Source organism: Gadus macrocephalus, chromosome 1 (assembly GCF_031168955.1).
Source record: "Gadus macrocephalus chromosome 1, ASM3116895v1".
In the NCBI taxonomy this organism is placed as follows: Eukaryota; Metazoa; Chordata; class Actinopteri; order Gadiformes; family Gadidae; genus Gadus; species Gadus macrocephalus.
Window position 1 is genome coordinate 14371060 of NC_082382.1, and position 24328 is coordinate 14395387.

Sequence of the window (24328 nt, forward strand, 5' to 3'; positions counted from 1 at the left end):
TCAAAAGGTCAAGCCACATAATAGATTTATAGTTGTTTTTAACATAAAATAAATAGTATAAAATCAAAAGGTGGGTTTTTGGAAAAAATAAGCTTTGTGTTATGTTCGGGGCAGTTAGTTGAGTCCACCAGATGTATTTTGATATGGGTAGGTCAAAAGGTCAAGCCGCATAATAAATGTATAGCCTTTTTTTAACATAAAAAAAATAGTATAAAATCAAGAGTTTTTTTTGGAAAAAATAAGCTTTGTGTTATGTCTAGGGCAGTTAGCTGAGTTCATCAGATGTCTTTTGACACGGGTAGGTGAAAAGGCAAAGCCGCATAATAGATTTGAAGCATTTAAAGCATTTTCTTTACATTAAAAAAATATATAAAATCAAACAGTGTTTTTATTTGTGAGAAATTAAGCTTTGTGTTATGTGTAGGACAGTAAGCTGAGTTCATTACAAGTGTTTTGACATGTGTAGGTCAAAAGGTCAAGCCGCATAATAGATTTATAGCATTTAACATTTAACAATTTTATTAGATCAAAGGGCGTTTTTTTTTTAGAGAATAAGCTTTGTGTTATGTGTAGGGCAGTTAGCTGAGTTCACCCTATGTGTTTTGAAAAGGGTAATTTATCAACATTAAAAATTATATAAAATCAAAAACATTTTTTGCTTTACATAGACAGGCCTTGTAATAACACATCTAAGTTGGTTAGACACAAATTCGTACATCAAAGCCAGTGCTAAATAGATTTTTCGAATGTGTCGAAGATCCAACGTCCAATATAAAACTAACTTTACCACGCTTTGGCAGGCGAGCTGCGGCAGGTGAGCTATCTCACCGCAGGTTCGGCGCCCTCTGGTCGCCTTTTTAACAGTGAGAGTCTATTTCAGCTCTGTGTTTGATCTTAAATGACCTCCCTCATTTTTAACTAAAGGGATGAGTCTGATTTGACTGATTTAGATTCATACTTCAAAACGAAAAAAGTCTTCATTCAATTCACCTTACTGTGTGCGAGTGTGCGTGTGCGTGTGCGTGTGCGTGTGCGTGTGCGTGTGTGTGTGTGTGTGTGTGTGTGTGTGTGTGTGTGTGCGTGCGTGCGTGTGTGTGAACTTAAAGTATAAATATATAACGTGAATGTTATTCGGATTGTAAACGCTGGTTATTATTCTCAATCGTCAGGTCCGTCTGTTTGTTGAGTCGTTATTTGTAGGAGCAGGGCACTTGTCACGTGATATCAATGCGCATGCTCTGGAAGCTCTGTGACTGTCTTGTTTACATCGTCTTTTTGCCCTTGTGTTTCGATGTGACTGACAATCTGAAAGTTGAGGATTTCGGATTTATAATACAGAATTTACCCTCGAAAGGTGAAGAATGTCGGTAAAACATGCCATTAGCCGGGGGCTGGAGTTTGGGCGATCGGTTTACAAGATTGGTCTCCTGAAACCCGCCAGCCGAATCGCAGCAAAGTTCCGAGGTGAGCGTGTCCACGGGCCCCCGCAGAGCCGTACCGCCCAGCCGCAGACCTTCTTGCCGTCTCGGTACCGATACTTTCGGACCACATTGAGTGGCATCGCCGCTCGGGTCCAATCCGGCGGGTTCAGGAGATTTGCCGGTAGCTCTCCGCGGAACAGAGCCGTGTTTCTAGCGTTCGGCCTCGGAGTCGGTCTGATCGAGCAGCAGCAGGAAGACGACAGGAGGAACGCCGCAACCTGCCAGGGAATTCAGGTGAGATGGAGAACATTGAGCTAGCACATGCATATGAGGGGCTTGAGTGTTCTATTGGGGTTTAGTTTGAATGTGCACTTATTTGTATAGATGTTGTTGCGTTCTGTGATGAAAGTTAGCATGGTTTGTTCCCTTGGCTCTGTCTCCACCCACAGGAACTATTTAGTAAGAAAAAGTTTCAGAGTCCTCTCAAGCGTTTTACCTCAGGGTACAAGTTGGAGGACTATGCCATCGGGAAGCAGATTGGGAAAGGATCCAACGCTGCAGTCTACGAGGCTGCTGCTCCGTTGGCCTTCTCCAAGAAGACATGTTCCGTGGTGGAAGTATCGGAGGATCAGGGTGAAGGAGAGAGCACTCCATATCTCAGATGCTGCTTCCCTCTCGCTGTCAAAATGATGTGGAACATTGGGGTGGGTTGTCAATAAATTACCTTCAACATATAAATCTTAATAATGGTACAAAGATTTGATCCCCCTAGGAGTTTTAACCAAACGACACAAACTCTATTCCTATTATTTTGCAGGCAGGGTCGTCCAGTGACGCCATACTAAGATCGATGTCTCAGGAACTGGTGCCAGCGGGACCACATGCCTTGGGGCAGGAAAACAAGCAAATTAGTCTGGATGGGTGTGTGCTCAGGATGTATAGATAGATACATTTTGATGTGAAAAGTAAAAGGGTTTTCTTGTTTACACATAATACTAGACCGTAAACCCCTTTTTTCTTAACAGGGTGACTTTTATTTAAACATACTCAATATGTGAAAGGCTTTGAATGCTGGAACGGAGAACATTTTTCTGAACACTGCAAAGCTATGAGATTGTACCAGTATCTATTCACGAAACAGTATTGGCATTACACATCCCTAAAAGGTGTTGTTTTGGTTAATTATTTAGTTAATTCCTTTGTTTATTGGTTTCAGCAGAAAGTTATTCAATGACCTACAATACTGCTAGGTACACTCTGATGGACATGAACAACTGGCATCTCCATAAATGCAGGCATTTTGGAGTTCTGCCGAGGACGGTGCCGGCTCACCCCAACGTCATCCGAGTGCACCGTGCCTTCACGGCCGACGTGCCCCTCCTGCCAGGCGCAAGGGAGGAATATCCGGCTGTACTGCCAGCCAGACTCAACCCGGACGGCATTGGTTATAACCGCACCTTGTTTCTGGTCATGAAAAAGTGAGAACCACTATTCATACACACTAAGGCAGAATGATAAAATCTTCATTCACACACAAGGCGTAGTAACACCCTCTTTATTCACACTCAGGCATATTCACACACTTAAGGTTCACACTTGGGCATAATGACACTCAAATAAAAACTATTTTTGTGAGAATCGTTTCTTTACATTCGAGCGGCAGCAGCGATACCAGTCGTTGATCACAGGGTAGTAAACCTTGGGTCTCGCGCCACACAGCTATCCGTGCACGCTGCGGCAGTATCTGGAGGGGAACCAGCCAGGACTGAGGCAGGGCACTCTGATGCTGCTGCAGCTCCTGGAGGGGGTGGATCACCTGGGCAGAGGAGGCGTGGCCCACCGGGACCTCAAGTCGGACAACGTGCTGGTGGAGCTGGATTCAGGTCAGTGCGATCCGTCGTGTGCCCTCATCACTAATATGACCGCAGTGATACACATTCAATGTGTGCCGGTGATTCATGAGTCTAGGGAACAGGGTGGGCTTCCTATAATGGGGTTTACATTGGTTATTGTGTTTATGTGTTTCTTTTTTCCCACCTTGTTGGGTAGATGGATCACTTCGTTTGGTGATCAGTGACTTTGGCTGCTGCCTGGCCCAAAGTGACGGCAGCCTGCAGCTTCCTTTCAACAGCGTCTGGGTCAGCAGAGGGGGCAACGCCTGCCTAATGGCACCTGAGGTTGGCTGGAGCGGTTTTACGTGATGTGCTTGCACCTTTAACCGGTATACTTTTACATGCATGTGAATGGAAGTCCTCAGAAAATAATTAGTTTAAGGTGCTCCCTGCTGTAGGATTTAAAGCATGACATAAAGATGTCAGGTGCAGCATACAAATATTTGACAAAAGGGAGCACTATACATTCTCCCATGGGGAACATCAGATACCTCAACCAATTGTGTAGGTTGAATACAATACAGAACAGAGTGTGTGTGTTTAAGATCTGAAATTGACCACCTATTAGTGTACATGCATTTGATTAGACTGTGTTAGCGCCCAGTCGGTAGGCAGCCCATGGCTAGAGTGTGCAGCCAGAACTAACTACGACCATTTCGGGTCCCAATATGATACACGCCATCTAATTAACAAATTGAATATGGTGCAACCAACATTATTGATGTATCCCTTCCAAACCCTTTCAATGAAATGGAGTTCAGCCACATGGCCTAGGCCTACACCAATAACTTAAAACCCTTTTACGGGTATATTGGCTTACTGAGGAAAGACCCCATAAGATTAATGTTAATTAATTGTCACATTAAAGCACATTTGGATACCAGTTTAGCATGTACAGGAGGATCATGGTGTGTAAACCAACACTTAATTTTGGGAATTTTAAATTGGTTATGACTGAAAACAATCTAAAAGGCATATAAATGTAAATAATTCCTTAAATCTCCCCCTTCCTCTCCCCCAAAATTAACCCAAATCTGTCGCTGAAGGTGGCCACTGCAGTCCCCGGCCGAGCCGTGGTCATCGACTACAGCAAAGCCGATGCCTGGGCTGTCGGCACCATCTCGTACGAGATATTCGGGGAGCCCAACCCCTTCTATGGAGCCCAGGGGCTGGAGAGCCGGAGCTACCAGGAGAACCAGCTCCCAAGGCCCCCTGCCGCTGTCGCTGCCGACGTGCAGCTGGTGGTCTCTTTACTCTTGAGGAGGAACCCTGAAAAGGTATATTGTGGGGTGGTAAGGCATACTTATGAAACGGGTACGAGCCGTCTGAAAATCATTCCTTCCCTGTGCCATAGTGACATCAAAGGTGGGCGTCTCCACCTAGATGTACATTGGATGGATCAGTCTACCAACCTAACCCAGTGGACTGTAGCAAACGCTGCTCATCTATCCTTCATATATCTGGGTGTACACGCCCACTTGTGATGTCACTATGGCACAGGGAAGGAATGATTGTCAAACGGCTTGTACCAGCTAATCACACCCACACCTGGTTGCATGACATGAGCCCTTTAAAGGAGAAATCCGGTGTAAAATGGATCTGGGATATGTTAAGTATGATAACTAGTTGAAATGTTTGTTTGGGAGCGAAAAAAGCGCACATAGACACATTCTTAAGTTGGCTGTTTTTAGCCGATTCTACCAAAACGCTATAAACTTGGAACGATGGGGGCATGTGTTGTGGTAAAAACTAAATCATTATTTTTAACCACTTAAAATGGTAGAAGTAGCCCGACTCTTCTTTGGTAGTATAATAAGGGTCTTAACATATAAAACAAGGCATTTATAACTTGGTAAGTGTACAGAATGTTTATTAAAAAGCAAATTTTATACACACAATACCATCAGTAATTCACCCGTCGACGCCATCTTTTTTTTAAGACTCGATAAGTACATTGGCGAACACAGAGCTTGCGTGTTGTTGACGGATGTCAGAATCTCCGTGTGCGTCAATCTACTTATCTTTCTGCACTTTTTTACAAGGATTTTGGTGTAGCCTACCTGTGTAACTCTGTACCAAATATTGATGAGATGTTACACTGCTACAATCTTTTGTAATCGTCTTTGCGTGTTCTCCAGCGCCCCAGTGCCCGTGTTGCCGCCAACATCCTGCACCTCAGCCTGTGGGGGAAGAAAGCCCTGGCCAATCAGGACAGCGTGGCCATGAGGGAGCTCGTGGATTGGTTGTTGTGCCAGTCGGCCGTGGTTCTCCTGAGGGGCTGCGGCGGTCCCCGTGGGAACACGGTGGAGGCTGAGCTACAGAGGGGATTCCTGGCCCACCTGGAGCTGCAGGACCTGCGCACGGCAGTGGGCTTCCTGCTGTTCGGACGGGCGCAGGGTCAGGCCTGCATCCTGTGTGCTTAGAGCCGCACACGCAGCAACGGTCAAAACACACAAGGCAACGCAACCCTGGGAATACAATTGGGTGCTTTTTGGATTGTTTGGAATCCCCTTGCACTTAGATCTAGTTATTATATAGCTGTTGTGAGAGGAGATATCTGTTGGTGAACATAAAAGTTAATATTTAACTGTGGGTTTACGTTAAACAAATGACGTGACCGGAAGTGCAAAGCATGCTGCTAAATAAAGGCTTTTCCTAATTCTCTCTGAGCTCCGTCATAGCTATGTTCTTTACATAGAACACGTGACTTTGTGGAGGATTGCACTGTGGCTTTTGCACTTACACAAACGGATTGTTTGGATTGCGGTCTTGATGTGATGCACATGTTTATAAAAGTGTATAGGTTATTTAAATAGGATAACGTATTTGAGGTAAATGCCCTTATTTTAATTCAAACAACTACATGGAGTGGGAAATACTTTGGCTTTATTTTAGGTGGTGCAGTTTAATTTCAACATCTTGCTTCTGGATAGATGTATACATGTACATGTGTATATATACTTTCCAAATATGTATGCATTAAATAAAGAACAAAAAATTTTACATTCAGTGTTTTGTTTAAATTAATTGTTTAATCATTTATTTAATAACGATGTCTGTATCAAACATTGCCTAATTTCTGCAAAAATACACTAATTTACCTGTTGTCCCATTCTAATCAATTCCAATCAGGTTCAAACTGTTTTACTTTGAAAATGTCCAACGGAACACGACACTAAATATAGCAAATGCCAAGAGGCGGTGCTGTGCTGTGTACGACTCAGTCAGAATACAACAGCGCATGCTTTAAGTGAAGTATTCTGATTTTGGAGTCTAACCCTTAATAATGTCTATATTTTATAAACGGATCGTTTCGGGAGCTTTGAGCGCACATCTTATGAGACTACCAGTCTTGACTCAGAGGTTGGTAGTGAGTGACTGTGGCAGCAGAAACCCCAACTTCAACCCCAGCAGAACCCAGTCCGGCAAGAGCTACAATGTTCCGCCGAGTGCGGAGTTCGTTGCGAGGGTCTCCGGCATCGCTACGATGGCCAAACTACCGTACAGAGAGACCGCGGAGGGTCTCTACGCGGCGTTTGTTGGCGTGCCCATTGATACTGGAACCTCCAACCGACCAGGAGCACGGTAGTGTCTCAACTTGAATGAACTTTCACGTAGATTAAGTTAGAGTAAATCAGGGGTCAGCAACCTTTTCAACATGCAGTGCCAGTTTGACATTTTCTCGTTAATGAGTGTGCCTTAAGCAACAATATATAAAAAAATGAAGCTGAATTATGACACAGCGACCAAAAACATTTCCAGAAGACCTGGAATTTTACTATTTCCATATAGTCCAAAATCATGCATCAACATTTTAAATGTTTGTTATATTTGCAACATGGGCGTACAAATTATAATTACATATGTCCCATGATCTTAAAACACAATTTTCAGAAACTCATTCAAAAACATATTTGCACTGTGAGAAATGTAAAAAACGAGAATATATGAGAATGTTGAAACCATGCACATCAATATCTTTAAGACATGTACAGCTATGCGAAACCATGTGAAGGCGAAGTATACAGCAACAAAACCACTTGCAACAATATTTTAAATATTTTTTTTTCTATTACTCACAACATAGGTTTAAAAACTATTAATTGATCCCATTTCAGAACACTGCTTTCTGTAACTAATTGTAACATATTTGCACTGGGAGGAAATGCCCAAAACAGAATAAAGTGCAAAAAAAAATCGGTAGTAATGATTATGCTGCCGCATTGTGCTGTGAATTTTTTTAATAATAATCTTTCTCGTATTCACCACTCGAGAGGGCACTTTTTTTCAACCATGGAGGCACTGTAAGGGTATTAAGAGGGCACTCATTGAGAGACATTATCGAATTTTCTTGTTCTAGAGGGCTCATCATCATTTAATTTATTGTATGAAGGGGCACCCAATATTTTTTATCCCCCCGAGTTTGCCACTGCTGCGGATGTCCGCAATAAGTGAACAAAGTAATTTACTATTTTATTCTATTACAGGTTTGGTCCTCGACAGATAAGGGCAGAATCTGCGATGTTGAGGGCGTACAACAGCTGGACTAGGGCAGCCCCCTACGAGTCCATCATGGTGGCTGATATTGGGGACATTAACGTCAATGTCTATGACCTGAAGGACACCTGCAAACGCATCCGAGAGGGCTACCGTAAGATCGTGGACACCGGCTGTATCCCTCTCACTATGGGTGAGAATCAAACTGAATGAACTGCATGCTACACTGAGATTATATCAACAGGAAGTAAACAACTTGACTGAAACATAAAACAAATGGGCACAATATTGGCCTACATTGTAAATTGTTCTCGCTTTTAGAACCTTTGACAAGGATCCAGTCAACAAAAAAGATGACTTAAAATACTGTACAGTTTATTATTGTGTGATTGCTTGGTTACTGCAGGGGGGGACCACACAATTGCCTACCCAATCCTTCAGGCTGTTGCTGAAAAGTAAGTGTGTGTGTGTGTGTCTTTGTTTGTTTTTGTCTTTTTATATTTCTCGTTTAATCTGAAAAACAAATGAAGGCAAAACCAGACGTGCATAAGGTGACTTGTGTTGAGCCACCAGAACATTATCAATGTGCCATGGCATTGGAAGTCAACTCGGTGATGATGATGAGGAAGATTTATGGTTCATACTTTAGCACACGACCGATCATGATAGGATTCGTTATGATTCATCAATCATTAATTCAGATTTTCACATCAGCAATAATATCCACATCCAATAAACAAACACACACACACACACACACACACACACACACACACACACACACACACACACACACACACACACACACACACACACACACACACACACACACACACACACTGTAAAACATACTATATCCATGGGTCATGTAAACTGTCTTGGTACTCTTTGGTCAGATATGGCCCGGTGGGTCTGATTCACGTGGACGCCCATGCGGACACCAGCGACATAGTGCTGGGGGAGAAGATCGGCCACGGGACCCCCTTCAGGCGGTGTGTGGAGGAGGGGCTTCTAGATTGCAAGAGAGTCGCCCAGATCGGCCTGAGGGGGAGTGGCTACTCGCCTGATTCTTATGAGTGGAGCCGTGCGCAGGTACCAGACTAAGGCCCAATCCGTGTTCTTTGCTCTACAAAAATCTCCACCTTAACCCCTACTCCTACCCCTACCCCTTAACCCTACCCCTCAACCCTACCCCCACGAAATGGAACAACAACCCTTCAAGACCCAGTTACAGTCATTATTAGTCGTTGACGGGGTTTTGATCTTTATTTTAATTTTCTTTTTTTAATCTTTTGATACAAATCTGTCTCTGGAATATTACTGTATAGTTTGAATGTCTTAGGAATGCAACCTTACCCACAGGGAAAGCACGGTATGATTAGAAAAGAATATTATTCATACTCACAATCTTCAAAACTTTATTTTAGATCAAACAATATACAAGATCAACATAATATGTGAAACCAGAATAAACATAGAACTTGAGGTAATATGCTGATATCAAGACAGCATTGTCAAGTCATTTCATTCCGTTTCCATACGGATCCGGAAAATGAAATGAGCAGGGAACAACCGGGGTTGTGAATGCGCGAATAACAGCCATTTGTGAAAACGGAAAAACGATTTTCAGTGCACCAGCAAATCTGAAATCAAACGTGTGGAAGTGCTTTGGTTCAACGAATATTAACTATTATTCAGATTGATTCATGTCTCATCAAATCGCAAACCACCATTCTCCAGGCTAAAAAGCATTTTAAAACAAATTATTGCATTACTTGGCAGGGGATTAAAGCTTATCTTCAACCTGGAGTCCCTAGAACATGGAACATATGGATATCATTGTCCCATTTTGTTGAACAAAATTGGAAATGGGCCCGGCAGCTCCCCGACCGCGGGCAGGGTCCGCGGCCGGGCAGCAGAGCCCGCGGCCGGGCAGCAGAGCCCGCGAGCCGCCCGACAGTGGGCTGCCTGACAGTGGGCAGCCCGAACGCGGCCTGTCCCCTGCCGCGGAGCCCCCGGTGCGAGTCCGGGAGCTCTTCTCCGGGAGTTTTGGTGGTTGTGCTTGTTATAAAGAAAATGCCTACATAACATTCAAACAGCATAATGATAATGCGATGGTCATGGTAATTTATTTTATGATTATTGTGGTTTTCGATCCTGTCGCATCTTTTCGCCCACCATCTTGCCTAGGATTTATCTTGATTTTCCATTTTCTCGCAAGGTATTGTGGGAGCAAGTCACAACTTGAGCGTTCTCAATTTCTTTGAGTGTGCCCATTGAAAATCTCAATTTTGTGGGGATGTTAGCCCCCTTACCCCTTACCCTAGCTTAAAATGGCTTTCGGGACACGGCTCCACGGCGCGTGAACGCGCAACAGCGAGGGGTAGGGCTGAGATTTAGTTTGGAGCAAAGAATCCGGATTCACCCCTAAGTCCTTTAGTCATGGTGGGCTGCAGTGAAAAGCACTGCCAATATATTAAATAAACCGGAGAATGCTGGTTTTTAAGCTATCTGTGCTATGGATATTTGACGCTGCATTTTGAACATAAATCTTTTTAAAGTGTAGAGTTGCATTGTATTCGATCAGACTGTCATAATAATGTAATGGTTAAATAACAATGAGGGACAATGGATTTTATGGGCAGATTTATTTGGTTCAAACTATGTGAAGGGAATCTACTTGCAACAACAACCACGTCAATAATAGTTATTGTTTGCAAGGAATTGTGTGCCTAAAAATGGATAAACGGGTGGAAAAAAACATAACATTAAATTGTGTGTTGTAGGGTTTCCGTGTCGTGCAAGCAGAAGAGTGTTGGTTCAAATCCCTGGAACCTCTGATGGTCGAGGTCAGGGCTCAGATGGGCAGTGGGCCGGTGTACCTGAGCTTCGACATCGACGCTCTAGACCCAAGCTTCGCCCCCGGAACAGGCACACCTGAGATAGCAGGACTGACCACCATACAGGTGAGACCAATGCGTTTGGCCGCGTTTTTTTTTTTCTTCGTTTTTTTTAAGCGTGGGGGACTCCATATTTATAGGTCATCATAATGTGTGACCACCTTGGAATATGAATAACTAATGCATTTAAATATGGGCCTCATGGTGATGGCAGCTTCAGCCTCATGTACTCGCTTTGTGCAGGGGCTGGAGATTGTGCGGGGCTGCCGTGGGCTCAACCTGGTCGGGTGTGATTTGGTAGAGGTGTCTCCAGCGTATGACACGACAGGTACAGTATGACACCATCATGTTTACCTCATGTAACCTTGGGATACAAAAAATTCCATGAAATAAACTGATATTTATTTGTGTTTGTATGCATGTTTGTTCAACAGGAAATACAGCGCTGACTGCCGCAAATTTGCTTTTTGAAATGATGTGTGTGCTGCCGAAAACTAAATATTACCCAAAATAATACATTCTGAATCCTTCTTCTACATTTCATCAAATCAACACAAATTTCAATGTGAAGTGTGAAGGTGTGAGATTTTTGTGGAATAAATACCTTTTCACTAAATCATAAATGTAAAATTAGAAAGCATTGCTTATGACCAGCAAGAGAATATATGCACAATCTGAGACTAATCAAATTAAACTCATCGATGCCTTTTACATTTCATTTAATAGTTATAATACCAAAAGACAATGTTTATGGGCACTATAAAACAATAACCACATCTTGATAATAAATCCATGTAAAACATGAACTGATCTTTCATATCACAGATTTTTTTTCCCTTTAAAATACCGATCTATAGGTTTGATAAATATGTACAATATCTACAGTTCACAGTATTGACAATAACGACATTATAGGGGTACACATTTGCAAGAGCACACAAAAAATGAATGTTTTCTTTGCCTAATTCATTTAACATGAACGTGTTTGTACATGCCAGATTATCGAAGACTTTGAAAAGTTTTGCGACAATGAAATGCACGGCCAGTGCCATTAGTCATCATTTCATGTCATAGCTTCTACTTAACAAAACAGACGAAACACTGTCTACATATTGTCCATTTTTTGTGATCCATCAGGATGATCATCGATAATGCCAAGCCTAGGGTAATATGAAGGCATTGTCGTTAACAGCAACCGCTATATTGCACAGGCAGGGAAAATCCGCATTCAGGAAATCTGATCAAAGAAATGCCAAAAAAATGCAAAAAGGCTAGTGCAAGAGACATGCATCTCCATTCACAGTTTTCTTCATTCAAGACTAAGACAGATAGAAAATCTTGCCTATAATATTTGTTTTGATTATGATATTATGTAATATGTTTTTATGATGTAATGTAATCATTATGGAGGCAAATACAACGAGTTGACCACAGTGATTTGTTTTCTGGTTTTAAAGGCTATAGCAGCAGCATTGACCTAAAAAGTGTAAATAAGTATAAATAATAAGTACCAAAACAACAAAACTGGTGAGATCTAGTAGCATGCTTTGCGTGTACTTGTCCCACAGTATTTGTACGTTCAACATTTAACCAACCGCAGTTTCAAAGCACGTAAGTAGGTCGGAATAAATAAATAAATCGGTCATTCAAAGTACAAAACGGAACCAAAGACCCTCTTGGAGGCTTTACTCCTACCCAACGTGAGGCGGACCTCTTCAGCGTCAGGGCGGAAAAGGGCGTTGAAGAGGATGAGGATGATGTGCCCGGTCCTACTTCCCAGGGGTGATCTTGTCCAGTCCGGGCCAGGCGGGGACGTAGTAGCGAGGCAGGGTCCCCTCCATCAGCCTCTCCATCCACAGCCCCAGCCGGTCCAGTTTGTGGTGGATCTGCAGGGTGGACACGGAGCGCGAGCGGTAGGACTTGCGCGGTGGCGGGTGGTCGTCGCGGGAACCGGGCCTCGACCTGCTGGACGCCGTCGCCCCCCCGCCCGTTCCCGTTCCCGCTCCCGATTCGTCCTCGGAAGACTTGGCGTCGGGGTCTTCGCCAGTGTACACGGGCCTGAAGAGGCACAGGTACTTCTTGTGGCCGTTGAGCGCCATCACGTAGCCGGTGTAGTCCGCCCTGCGGTTGGCCGCCTGGTGGTCGTCGTGGGCGTCGTGCCGCAGGGCGTCCTGTGCATACTCCAGCAGGGAGTGCATCCACTCGCTGTGCTTGTCCATGTTCAGGAAGGAGAAGTGCAGCGTCACGCTCCTGCAGGGGGGAATTAGGGTTCGTTTCAGGGTTATTATGTGTCAAAAACAAGTTGTATCGTGTCTGAATGGAATGAGGGCTCCATTATAAGGAGGACTTGGTGAACTGATAGAGGGGGTTGGATATAGTGTTACACAACGACCCCGGTGCTGGCCTCCTGCTGCTCTGGAACCTCAACTTGTGGACTACAGTTCCATTTAATGCTGATTTTATTTAGCTTGGACATCATCTTTATTTAGGGTCATAGGAGGGGCCAACATAAAACCAAGCTTCACCAGAACATTCCTTAAAGTTGCTGGAAGCTTTGAGAGTTGTGAAGAAAGAGAGCGGGAAAGAGCAAAACAGATTACACTCAAGTTATAGCTCTTAAACCTTATCAAAAGAACACATTGTTTTATCCAAGCACATTTCCATACCGGTAATAGTAATAAAAAAAGTTCAGTGCTTCATGACTGGGAGCGAGGACCTCACCCCGTGAAGGAGTACACCTCTTTGGCAAACTTGCTGAGGAGAATGTTCTTAGAGGCGTGTGTGAGGACCAGCACCACGTTCATGTGTCCTGGTCTCAGCCTCACGAGGTTACTGGTGTACGTGATGTCTGTTAGCTCCGTCACCTCCACAAAACTCTTTTTAGGAGGCCTAAAACATTGTGCATCGAAAAGAAAATGTTTTATACTTGCATAATTTCGCCAACAACATATATGTGAGACATTAAACAAGTTGGTTGACGAAACTCTGAATGCCTGAAGGATAATCCCTGGCTTGCCTGGATGCACCTCCCGGGGAGCCGTTTTCTGCTTTTAGTCCGTCCTTTCCTTTAGGTTTGGTCTGCTTGTCCTCACTCGAGTCGCTGCAATCACACAGAAACCCCATTCAAACTAAAAAAGGTTTCAATTATTAACCCTTTTTCTTTTTTGTAAACAACCTTCGACCTTTGATTGCATTTGGCTTTTTGAGAACTAACTACAGGGGTTAGAGAAAAGTGATTGAGTGGTGCGGGAATTGAGTCTAGCAGTGTTTCTCAGTCAGTATTCTTACCTAAAAGCCTGGATGACCACAGTTCCAAACAAGATGAACAGGGCGGAAAAGATCAAAGACACAAGGGGCATCATCTCTCGCCTGGAAAAAAAAGAAAAGTGATTTACATCTCTAGATGTTTACATACTTAGAATGTAGATACTAGGCGACTAAAATAGAATATCTACTGAATCACGTAATTTCATAAATATTTAACGCACATCAGAATATCAATGTATCAATACATACCAGTTATTATGCAAAATATCATCCACGACTTCCGTTAGATAATCATAGGAAGAGTAGACCCATCGGATAATAAACATCTAGAAGAAAAAGACGATATTTACACTTCAAACTACAAACTCCGCCTCATCCCCATGTTGATTAGACTGTTACAATTGAAGTCACTTTTTCAGAGGCAGGGGAGGTTGGGCTGGGGGGGGGGGGGGCACGACATACCGATGCAAACTCGTTATTGAGCTGGGGCAGCGTTGCGTCGTAGTTGAGGATGGACGGGTCCTTGTGGAGGCGGTCCAGCTCGTCCACCAGCGCCTGCTGGTCCTCCTCGCTGCCATTCCACGCCGTCACCGGCTTGTACAGGGTCTTCCCTGCAGCGTTGCGCCTCTCCAGGATCACCACCTGAGGCACACACACGCACGCACGCAAAACGCACACACAGGGCCAAGAGCACACCGCTTTAACGTATACTGTTAAGTTATTTAGAAGATGCTTCATCCAACGCGTCAGATGTGCGTCACGAATGAGAAGGTAGGGGTTAGAAGCCTAGCTGAGAGAAACCTAAGGGTTAACTAAACTGAAGAACTTGGTTTTGAATCCACAACCACTAGAATATCGTGCATGTTCTGAAAAACAATACAAAAATACAATTATTTTTCTGCAAGGGTCCATTGTCAAAAACATGAAAATCTGCAGATTTCATAATATCTGCATCAAAAATAGACCTCGGTCCTTAAGTGACAAAAAATTTGTGAGTAAAAAACAGCTCCCGAAACAAACACGCTCCATCTGCTGACATGGGCTCCTTGAGCTTTGGGCTACATCTAGCATGGGATCATCAAGAATATGAGCTATGTGTGTACCTGTGAGAACCAGGGTGTCTCCTTGCTCTGCGTCAGGACGTCACACAGGGGCTGCTGATGCCTCTGGTAGACGTAGGCGAAGCGCAGCACCTCCCTTGTGTTGGTGGAGGCGAAGGACAGGAAGGCCTGGTTCCCGGGAGAGAAGGACTCCTCGTCGCTGGTCAACAGCAGCACACAGTACCTTAGAGTGGAGGCATAGGGAGCGGTTGGTGCTGAAGGATAACAACATGCAAATTACAAAACAAAACCGATATAAAAAGGTAATATTAACAATAGGAAGATAAGATTCCAATATAATACAAAATAAAGTCAAAATAGAAAATGAAAGTATTAATATTAGACTTAAAGCGATCAGGGCCGGCATGAAGTTAATTGCATTCCAATGAGAGAATGATGTTACATCAGAATTAGAAAATGTAGACAATAGTAGACAACATAAACCAAGGATATTTTATGAACTTCCTTTTTCTACAATCCCTGATTAATCTGATAAAGCCAGACAAACAGGAAAATATAGCATGTCTTACTTTCTGCGTCGGTGGAACTGTTTCACAGGACAGAGCTCATCGAAGAGCTTCTGGTTGACCAAGCGTGGAACCAGGAGGAATTTATTGTTGGACATGAACTCATCAATGATCTGCTTTTTCATTCCCTTGGCCTGCAGAGAACAACAGTGAGGAGAGGACAACATCTAAAGTCTACATCCCCAGTATGACAACTCATGGTGATGACCGACGTTACCAAACAGAGACCCAGCAGATGAGGGTCCAACATTGAGGCCAATATTCCTTAAAAAAACATGGCATTCGTCTGAGGCATGTACCTGTATGATGTCCGCTGGCTTGTCTATGTTCTCTTTAAAGACCAACATTGTGGGGGCGTAGGTGTTGATGTTGAACTGTTTCAGCAGATCGGCCGTGTCTGAGATGCCCTGGTCAACGTAGCCGAACTGCAGGTAGTCTTTGTAGGCAAATGCTGTCAGCTGTTGAGAATCAGAGGTAAACATTTTCAATTATAAATAAAGTGTGTGTGTGTGTGTGTGTGTGTGATGTGTGGTGTATGTGCGTGTATGCATGTTTGTGCGTGTGTGTGTGTGTGTGTGTGGCGTGTGTGCTGGCTTGTGTGGGTGTCTGTGTGTGTGTGTTACTCAGTGCACCTACCTTAAACAGTAGAGGGACTGCAGGCACTTGGTCAAAAAGGAGCACATGTGGCTTGTTGATCTCTTGCCAGCTGTTTAGGAATTCTAGCTGGTTCTTATCAGTGACCTAGGAACAAAAATCACAGTCTGGTAGCACTAGCAACACATGTATGCACTGTCTTCAGCTATCTTGAGAGCAAGCATATTCAGCCTGTGACTCAGACGCTCTTCAAGGTACAGCGCACAGGCATTAAGATGCTCTGTTGTTGCAACGATTTCCTTCCTCACAACCGCCTCAACCCTTTATGAGGCGCTGGACTATTATACTGTATTGCCTTCTTATTGTCCCCTTATTGATTCCTGATTTACATATTATTGGTTTGTTATGGAGTCCTTATTGCAGGTTGTTTATTCATTATGACGTGTTGTGGCATTACCGAAGCAAAAAGGTGTTTTACTTGTTTCATTTGATTTCAGCCTCATGACCATCCTCCAGCTAATGTAAGCACATTAAGAACACACAACAATAATTCCCCTACAGGGATGCAAGTTGACCATGGATATCCTCCTCAACATGTTTCTCCCACTTGATTGAAACAGGATACGTAGTACTTGATAATAGCTTTAGCAAGTAAACAATTAGCTAACTCAAAATGTGTGCATTATTGATATAGTACAGTCACTGAACAAAGCTTCTTGTATACTTCTATTCTATTTGAAAATATAAAATATGAGTTACCTTCTCCACTAGCCTCTGTGGAAGCAGGTCCTCCACAAACTGCTTGAGGAGCTCCTTGGCCACGGCGTAATGGAAGAACGTGACCTTGCCGTTGATGACCCCCAGTATGGAAGGCGTGCGGTGGGCTCCAAGGTAGTTAGCCAAACGCCTCTCATAGCCCACGTCCACCACGCCAATGCCCACGCCTGCATCCACAGATACCCACACACAATGGTCATCAATGGGCCGGCTACTCTAACACGTGAACCTGCACAAAGGCTAAGCTTGCAATTCATCTCGCATATTATAAACAGAAAGTAGCATCAAAGCTACTTTATATGTAACTGATTGCATAACGTTCTTTAGTTTCCTAAATAATATAAAAAATACATCAATGATTATATTATAATAATAATAATAATGTTATCATATTATAATCAGATAATAATATTATAGTATAAAAAGTGTTCCCCTTTTTTCTTCAGTCACTTTTGTACAGCCTCCTCTTCGGAATACTTTAATAAGTTGACTTACGATTTTATATATCAGGTATAATTCCAAATATGGACATCTTAACATAGCAACAAACTAACCACTTTCAGTTGGTAAGTGGATTCTCTCTTTCCTTACCTAGCGTCTCCATCTCCTGCACCACCTCCTTCCAGACGGGCTCGATGTGGATGCAGCTGAAGCACCAGTCTGAGGTAATCTTGACCAGGTAGGGCCTCTTGAAGCTGCCAGGTACCACGTTGTTCACGTACTGGTCGAAGTGTAGTGCATACTTGCCGTCGGCGAAGTCCCGGCTGTTCTTGTTGAATGGGAAGTTGAAGAAGGCCTCGTCAAAGTCAAAGTGGCTGTGGCGATGGCGGTACTGGCCGTAGGGCTGGGTGTCATCCGTCTGTCCGTATCGGTCGTAGGTGGAGCGCTTCTCCTCGCTGGATAGGATCTACACGGGTGAGAAGGCACAGGAATAATAGAATGGTTGAGGATTATAACCCAGAGGCACATTCTGGCCTGTACATCATGTTTTTTTTTCTCTTTAACAGCTGAAAGGAATATCAAACCTCATAAGACTTTGTGATCTTGATGAACATGTCCTCTGCCTCTGGGCTTTTGTTTTTGTCGGGGTGCCTGGAAAAGAAGACATATTTTTTTATTCATGAAACACTTGAAACCTCCATGCACTTGCTAACATATTTGCTGCTTGTGTTACTGACTGGTGTATATTTATATTAAATAGTAGACTGATTTGTGTCACAGCAGCATACCATTCTTTTGCAAGGCGTTTGTAGACCTTCTTGATCTCAGCCTGGCTGGCGCTTCTCGTTACCCCAAGGATTTTGTAAGGGTCAGCCTCAGCTGCAGCGTATAGTGAGCCTGCCAGGAGCGCCACCAGGACCACCAGCACAGCAAAAGGCAGTGACATCCTTTGTCTTCCTCGAACTGCTGTCCCCAGGAAAAGAGGTACAGCACAGTCAGATTCATTCAAAGTCTAAATCTCTGCCGCTATGTAGAGGAGCTTACCTAGTACTAGGCTATGCAAGCTCATTGTAATTATCGTATGAACAGGGTCCTACTTATCTTGTAAAATCAGCCTTAACACAATTACCTCTGTATCATCATAAAATAATGATACAATATTTCACTGGTTTGTCATTTCAAATATTTGCCGAAAAGCTCATGATACGTCTGTGGATTTGTAATAGCGTGCAACATAGCACCCGTGTCCTAGGCCACATTAACAAACGGATTACCGATCACCTCAAGCAGATGATTTCAACCAATCATCGGCCACATATTGAATACGGCGGCTCCCCAGAATGTTGTCTGTCAGCGTCGATCCGAAAAGACATCGGTTAGCAAAATGTTGCTTTAGGAGGACCATCCTCCTGCTACATCATAGGAGCATCCTCCTTCTACATCACAGCTCCCAGCCGGAGGCAGAGGGGAGGAGCTGCTCGGGGAGGAGGAGGAACAGAAACAAGAAGAACTTTGGGAATTTGAGTATTTGGTGACGCTTAAGGATCAGTGGGTGCGCTGGATTTATTTATCCATAGCGCCGCCACCGTTCTTCGATTCGATGGACTCCTTCGACCCGTTTTCGCGTCAACGTCGCCGCCATATTGGAGCGGCGCACTGTCCTGCAAACAAATAAAAGTAAATGGGGAAACTGCGGCTTTCCTGGATAAAAAGCACTATAACTTTTACATTTCCACCGAATACGTTGATATTTTATATTAATATTTAATCATATGAGATATAGTTTATATATAATATATAGAGACATATTTATTTTTTGCAATTTATTAGTTTTATTACTAACCGTTCAGTAAAAACAGTAATTGAAATCAGTTGAACATTTTTAACGTTATAGTGCTTGGTATCCATAAAACCCTAGTTCGCCCACTTACTTATAAACGTTTACAGGCTACTTTGCCTCTCCAATATGGCGGGGGAGAGGCATGTGTGTACAGTGGAATTCACTTCGGCAAGTGTATCCAACACACCCCTTGTTTTTTCTATTGACTCCAACAGCTAACCAATCAAAAGAGGGAGTGATGTAAACAAGGAAATGTCTCCTGCAACCGTGCGAATACAAAACAACGATACGAATCGAAAGAAGGATTGCCATACAAGATATTCTCTGTCGATGGATGTACGCTAGTTCTTGCGTTTTATTTTGTATGACTACAAACATTATTTTACAATTGGTTTAGAACTCCAGAATGGATCCAAAACACAGGAGTGTTCTTCAGCGCAACAGGGTCACTCTTGTTGTGGATCTGAAACCATCAGAGCTCTACGATGGACTTCTGGAAAAGGGAATTTTCACCCAAGACATGATTGATGAGATTAAGGTAGATTTCCAACATTTTCATCAAGATATGACAGTACGTCGTGCTCTTGGTCATCAATATGGCACCGGTTTCTGGTTCTGATCAGTCTATATATGTAGTGAACTTAAATCTGTCTCCCTCCAGAACTCCGGAACCCGGCGGGACCAGGCCAGGCAGCTACTCTGTGATCTAGAGAAACGTGGTTCCCAGGCTTTCCCATGTTTCATCCAGTGCCTCCGTGATGCTGGGCAGCTCCCCTTGGCAGAGCTCCTGCATGGTGGAGAAGCCCCAGTTCAGCCTCTGGTCCCGACGGCCCTGGAAGACATCCGCCCTGTTCTCCAACCTCTACCTGTCTGTATGTATTTCTTTCTTTGGACACCAGCGATAATAGATAACAACAACCTTGAATGTTCACTTTATTGTGTTTTTGTTTTTCCAATAGCATCGCCTATGAATGTTGATAGGCCTCGAAAAGACATTGCTCCGATCTATCCAATCCAGAGACCTAGCGACTCTCCAAGCCCATGTAAGAATCTTATTTATAGAACAGAATAAGATTGTCGTCTTTGGTTTTTGGTTAAAAAAAGTTTTATTTTATTTTTCCCAGCGCCAGAAAGCGAATACAGAATACCACGGCCACCAAGGAGAACAAGGAAAGATAGTATTCAGGTAAATGTTGTTTACACCACATTAGACACGTATACAAGTTGACGATAATATTTATCTCATTAATGACTTCATGCTCTCTCTATGTGCTCTCCTCAGACCTATAAAATGGATGCCAGCCCATGTGGACACTGCCTGATCATAAACAACGTGAAGTTTGAACCCAACGCCGATCTGAGCGATCGCAAAGGCTCAAACGTAGATTGTGACAAACTAGAAAAAAGATTCAAGTCACTGAACTTCATAGTTAGAGTGAAGACAAACCTGAGATACAAAGTGAGCCTTGCTGTCACAGCACACTTCTCGTTTCTTACTTTTTTATCTGTAATAAACAATTTCTAGATGCACACTAATTGTTTTATGATCTTCATGTTTCAGCAAATAAGACATGAGCTGTGTGTTCTGTCAAAGATAGACCATTCTCAGTTTGACTGCTGTGTGGTCATCATACTGTCTCATGGGACTGAGGTACACAAACACACATTTACACAGCTGCAATGCTAATTTTAATCTCCCTTCTCTCGGTTTTTGTTCATGTGTATTGCATAGCAAGGTAGTCTATCCGACCCAAATATGTTATACTTTATGGATGTCTTTAGGGGATGCTAGGTGACTGCTATGTTGTTCTATACTTTACCTTCCTACCTTAAAATACATGTCCAAAAAGTAAATGGCCTGTCATGCTTTTGTATCGCATCAATCCACTGGGCCTTGACTGCTGGATCTCTATAAACCTGGAAGTTATTGTTTTCCGGTTTGTAGGTGAATCACAACCGCTTCCCTGGTGCCGTACATGGGGTGGACGGACCTGCTGTCCCCGTCCAGTTCATCACCAACTACCTGAATGGACAGCATTGCCCATCCCTACAGGGAAAACCCAAGCTGTTCTTCATCCAGGCCTGCGGTGGAGGTAATGATGCTGAACTCGGTCTTTCAGTCGGTTCTTTGACGTACTCACTGGGTATCTTCAAATAAGGTAATCTTTTTAACGTTTCAATAAACTCCTTATGGAGGATATCTGGCCTCAAAATGCGCCTCTCCGCCCATTTTATAACTCTGGACTATCTGTGATAATACTACGTCTTCTGGTTGGAAATAATGTGCTCCAGTGCTAAGCGATCCTGAAAGACAATCCTCGCGTTTTTATTTATTGCATGATTTATTATTTTTATCTCTTCATTAACAGGCGAGAAGGATACAGGTTTCGAAGTGTCTCCTGACGAGGTCGAGCCCTACATGGGCGGAGCGGACGACCAGACGGACGCCATGCCCATGTCATCCAGCAGCGACTCCATAAGCACGTCAGATGAACCCGATGCCAGAGCCACCCTGCCCACGCCCAGCGACATCCTCGTCTCCTACTCCACCTTCCCTGGTGGGTTGTGTGTGTGTGTGTGTGTGCGTGTGTGTGTGTGTGTGTGTGTGTGCGTGCATGGACTTCATTGTGTCTCGATTAAATTGTTTGGGTATGTAAGTGTGTGTATGGAATGGATTTCGTTGTGCAGGATATGCACTGTTTATCATTTTATTTGTGTTAACCTATGTTTTTGTCAACAGAGATTTAGAGTCATTTGGTTTGGCTTGAGATATAGTGCGATATAAAACAATATATTTCAGTGTGGGGCTGTTTTGGATTAATATCTCCTTGCATAGGCTTTGTGTCCTGGAGAGACCCTCTCTCAGGCTCCTGGTACGTGGAGATACTGGACAACATTCTGGAGGAAAATGCTGACGCAAATGACCTAGTCACCATGTTGATGATGGTGAGCTTTGATACAGTTTTATTAATGTGTTATCGTCTTACATTATACATGTCTCTCGATTGACCAAGCACAATTTCATGTATCATTATTTCAATTTCAAATGAGTGTGGGTGTTGTTTCCGTGTCCAATTCCTTTTCAGCATTTTAACAGTGTTTAAGCATTGGAGAAGTGCTGCATTGGTAAGATTTAATTGCTGCTTGGTTTTGACATTTCCTGAAGAACTATGTTGTTGGTGTTGTTTTAGGTTAACAACGAGGTATCTCAGAACTCGGCCAAGGGCCTCTATAAGCAGATGCCTGGCTCCTTTAACTTCCTACGGAAACTTCTCTACTTTCAAACCCAATCCCAGGGACAAACTCCTGCCTGACATTATTGCCACCACTGATGTCATTTGGTAACACCACTCTTTTTGTGATTTTATTCTCTCTTTTTTTTACATCTTTATGGCTGTTGTCAACTGTCACATTTTGTTATTGCTAATCAATAAGAGCCCCGTTTTAAAAAGAAGGTTATGAATATGATTTTATGAATGTTTTAAAGTTACCTTTTCAATTAATTATGTGAAGCCTGTGAATTCCTCTGAGACTGTAACTATGATTTAGAGTTGTATTCATAAAATATATTTACTTGCCTTAAACTTCGTTATATTCATATATATTAAATTTAAGCCTGCACTATTATTGAAAAAAATGTGAATGCATGACTTCTTTTAAAATGTTCTCCACAAACCTAATGAATTTGGAGGGGAATCAATTCTGGGTTGATCGAGCCATATCGAGTTATAAATAAATACATCATAATAAAAGTGATGGCTGCAGTGATAAATTTACATGCAGCTGCAGTCTTTATGAAAAGTACGAGAACTGGCCTTATACACGTATTATGTATTATTTTACTTGCTTAGTGGCACAAAAAAGCTGAAATGACAATCCATTGCAAAGATACGTTTGACGTTGTCGGACTAACTGTCACCTCACTAACGGTCTCTGATACTGTAAGACATAGTCATCTAGGACTATGACTTCAAGGTTGTTGACACCAAAGTATGAAGCAAAATGTTGTGGTGGAACATTTGCTTCTCGTGAGGTTCCCCCAGCTGCATGCTCCCGATCCAGCTGGCAACACAGACCACTTTCTGTACTGTAGTATTATTCTCTTTCTAAAGTATACTCTTCTGTAGTATTTTGAACTCACCCAAGGTGAGTCAAAAAACGACAGAAAGAGTATACTACAGAAAGAGCAGAAAATGTTGGGATCTTTAAATGTTTTTGTCCTTCGAGCCACATCTAAATGTTTATATTACTGCAAATAAAAAATGGTCAGGCATATTTGTCATCTTGTTGAAAGCTTACTTTGCATCTATCAGCTATCTCACACCTAACAAATTGAAATGATATAGGGTCCTCATTTTCAAATGGGTTCAGAAAACCTAGTGTAACCTTTGGATTGCATGGCACACTTTGGCAGCACATACTAACTTTCCCCTGCCTGTTTATTGCTGTAAGATGGGAAGAAATTAGCTTTGTGTATCTGCTCTGAGCCAACACAAATTCAGTTGACCATGTAGGGTGTTGTCAATATGGATGTAATAGATGTTCAACAGGCCCAGTTTTAAATCAGATAAACTAACAATCAACATCGTATTTCAAGAATTGCTTTCAGGACCTCCTTGAGGCTGTGAATTACAAGCAGATTTGATAATCTATTTTCCAAGTATTTGTGTTTATTTTTTGCAAGCAGGGGGTAGGGAGGAGTCCCATAAACACACCATTCTGGTCCGTGATTCATCCATTTTGCTCTCACTGTCTAAAATCAGCAAGCCACAGGCAGAACCCCCTTGGAACCAGTCAGTAGTATTCAGCAAAAAAACTCACAAACCCTATATTTTTGTGATTTTAATTGCAATGTTTGGAATTCGTCGCTCTTCAACTTTGTATCCTCAAACGTGTCTTTTGACTCTTAAATTCTTAATTAGAAAAAAATTGTAGGGAACGTGTGTCTTTGTATTTTAAGTGCGTTGTGTTGTTGAAAGATCCTAATAAAAATGTATAGATTAAAATGTAAAAATCAGTGCTTCAAAAAATAGGAATCATTTATTTTCTCATAAATAGAGTAAGCATACAGG

The 24328-nt window shown here is 42.9% G+C and overlaps 4 protein-coding genes across 5 annotated transcripts; 3 read left to right on the forward strand and 1 right to left on the reverse strand.

The window, feature by feature from the left end:
- Nucleotides 1-1214: 1214 nt before the first annotated feature.
- Nucleotides 1215-6316, forward strand: pink1 (PTEN induced kinase 1). Of its 2 annotated transcripts, XR_009524941.1 has the most exons (9): nt 1225-1715; nt 1871-2125; nt 2239-2342; nt 2717-2899; nt 3141-3304; nt 3471-3598; nt 4360-4590; nt 5452-6144; nt 6183-6316. XR_009524941.1 is itself a non-coding variant. In XM_060047865.1 (8 exons), the coding sequence occupies exons 1-8, from the start codon at nt 1362-1364 to the stop codon at nt 5734-5736; spliced, it is 1704 nt and encodes a 567-aa protein (XP_059903848.1). In that variant the 5' UTR covers nt 1215-1361; the 3' UTR covers nt 5737-6316. The 2 variants fall into 2 exon arrangements, 1 of the variants encoding a protein (XP_059903848.1); XM_060047865.1 differs by having other exon boundaries at nt 1215-1715; nt 5452-6316.
- A 205-nt stretch (nt 6317-6521) lies between these two features.
- agmat (agmatine ureohydrolase (agmatinase)) lies at nt 6522-11516 on the forward strand. The gene is made up of 7 exons (XM_060047896.1): nt 6522-6898; nt 7801-8003; nt 8217-8265; nt 8707-8902; nt 10597-10776; nt 10954-11038; nt 11145-11516. Exons 1-7 carry the CDS (start codon nt 6600-6602, stop codon nt 11222-11224), a joined length of 1092 nt encoding a protein of 363 aa, XP_059903879.1. The 5' UTR covers nt 6522-6599; the 3' UTR covers nt 11225-11516.
- Nucleotides 11091-18485, reverse strand: dnajc16 (DnaJ (Hsp40) homolog, subfamily C, member 16). Its single transcript, XM_060055332.1, has 15 exons — nt 18461-18485; nt 18205-18379; nt 18001-18067; nt 17567-17882; nt 16958-17142; nt 16241-16345; nt 15904-16062; nt 15608-15738; nt 15081-15261; nt 14440-14619; nt 14227-14303; nt 13999-14079; nt 13727-13810; nt 13432-13599; nt 11091-12960 (listed from the first exon to the last, which is right to left on the reverse strand). The coding sequence occupies exons 1-15, from the start codon at nt 18483-18485 to the stop codon at nt 12480-12482; spliced, it is 2415 nt and encodes an 804-aa protein (XP_059911315.1). The 3' UTR covers nt 11091-12479.
- Nucleotides 18486-19463: 978 nt separating this feature from the next.
- Nucleotides 19464-23531, forward strand: casp9 (caspase 9, apoptosis-related cysteine peptidase). Its single transcript, XM_060047882.1, has 10 exons — nt 19464-19794; nt 19918-20128; nt 20216-20299; nt 20381-20442; nt 20539-20715; nt 20818-20907; nt 21202-21349; nt 21626-21814; nt 22093-22202; nt 22448-23531. Exons 1-10 carry the CDS (start codon nt 19663-19665, stop codon nt 22568-22570), a joined length of 1326 nt encoding a protein of 441 aa, XP_059903865.1. The 5' UTR covers nt 19464-19662; the 3' UTR covers nt 22571-23531.
- The last annotated feature ends 797 nt before the right edge of the window (nt 23532-24328 follow it).

Excerpts from the sequence above, each read along its gene's own strand:
- dnajc16 (XM_060055332.1), bottom strand. The coding sequence starts at position 18,485 with ATGAGCTTGCATAGCCTAGTACTAG. Across the intron at positions 17,143-17,566 it reads GCAGGAGATGGAGACGCTAG|GCGTGGGCATTGGCGTGGTG; the intron begins GTAAGGAAAGAG and ends CTGTGGATGCAG. Across the intron at positions 16,063-16,240 it reads CAGTCCCTCTACTGTTTAAG|CTGACAGCATTTGCCTACAA; the intron begins GTAGGTGCACTG and ends GATTCTCAACAG.
- pink1 (XM_060047865.1), top strand. The coding sequence starts at position 1,362 with ATGTCGGTAAAACATGCCATTAGCCGGGGGCTGGAGTTTGGGCGATCG. Across the intron at positions 2,126-2,238 it reads AAATGATGTGGAACATTGGG|GCAGGGTCGTCCAGTGACGC; the intron begins GTGGGTTGTCAA and ends ATTATTTTGCAG. Across the intron at positions 3,599-4,359 it reads CCTGCCTAATGGCACCTGAG|GTGGCCACTGCAGTCCCCGG; the intron begins GTTGGCTGGAGC and ends CTGTCGCTGAAG.
- casp9 (XM_060047882.1), top strand. The coding sequence starts at position 19,663 with ATGGATCCAAAACACAGGAGTGTTCTTCAGCGCAACAGGGTCACTCTT. Across the intron at positions 20,716-20,817 it reads AGACAAACCTGAGATACAAA|CAAATAAGACATGAGCTGTG; the intron begins GTGAGCCTTGCT and ends TTCATGTTTCAG. Across the intron at positions 22,203-22,447 it reads TAGTCACCATGTTGATGATG|GTTAACAACGAGGTATCTCA; the intron begins GTGAGCTTTGAT and ends GTGTTGTTTTAG.
- agmat (XM_060047896.1), top strand. The coding sequence starts at position 6,600 with ATGTCTATATTTTATAAACGGATCGTTTCGGGAGCTTTGAGCGCACAT. Across the intron at positions 6,899-7,800 it reads TCCAACCGACCAGGAGCACG|GTTTGGTCCTCGACAGATAA; the intron begins GTAGTGTCTCAA and ends ATTCTATTACAG. Across the intron at positions 8,266-8,706 it reads CTTCAGGCTGTTGCTGAAAA|ATATGGCCCGGTGGGTCTGA; the intron begins GTAAGTGTGTGT and ends CTCTTTGGTCAG.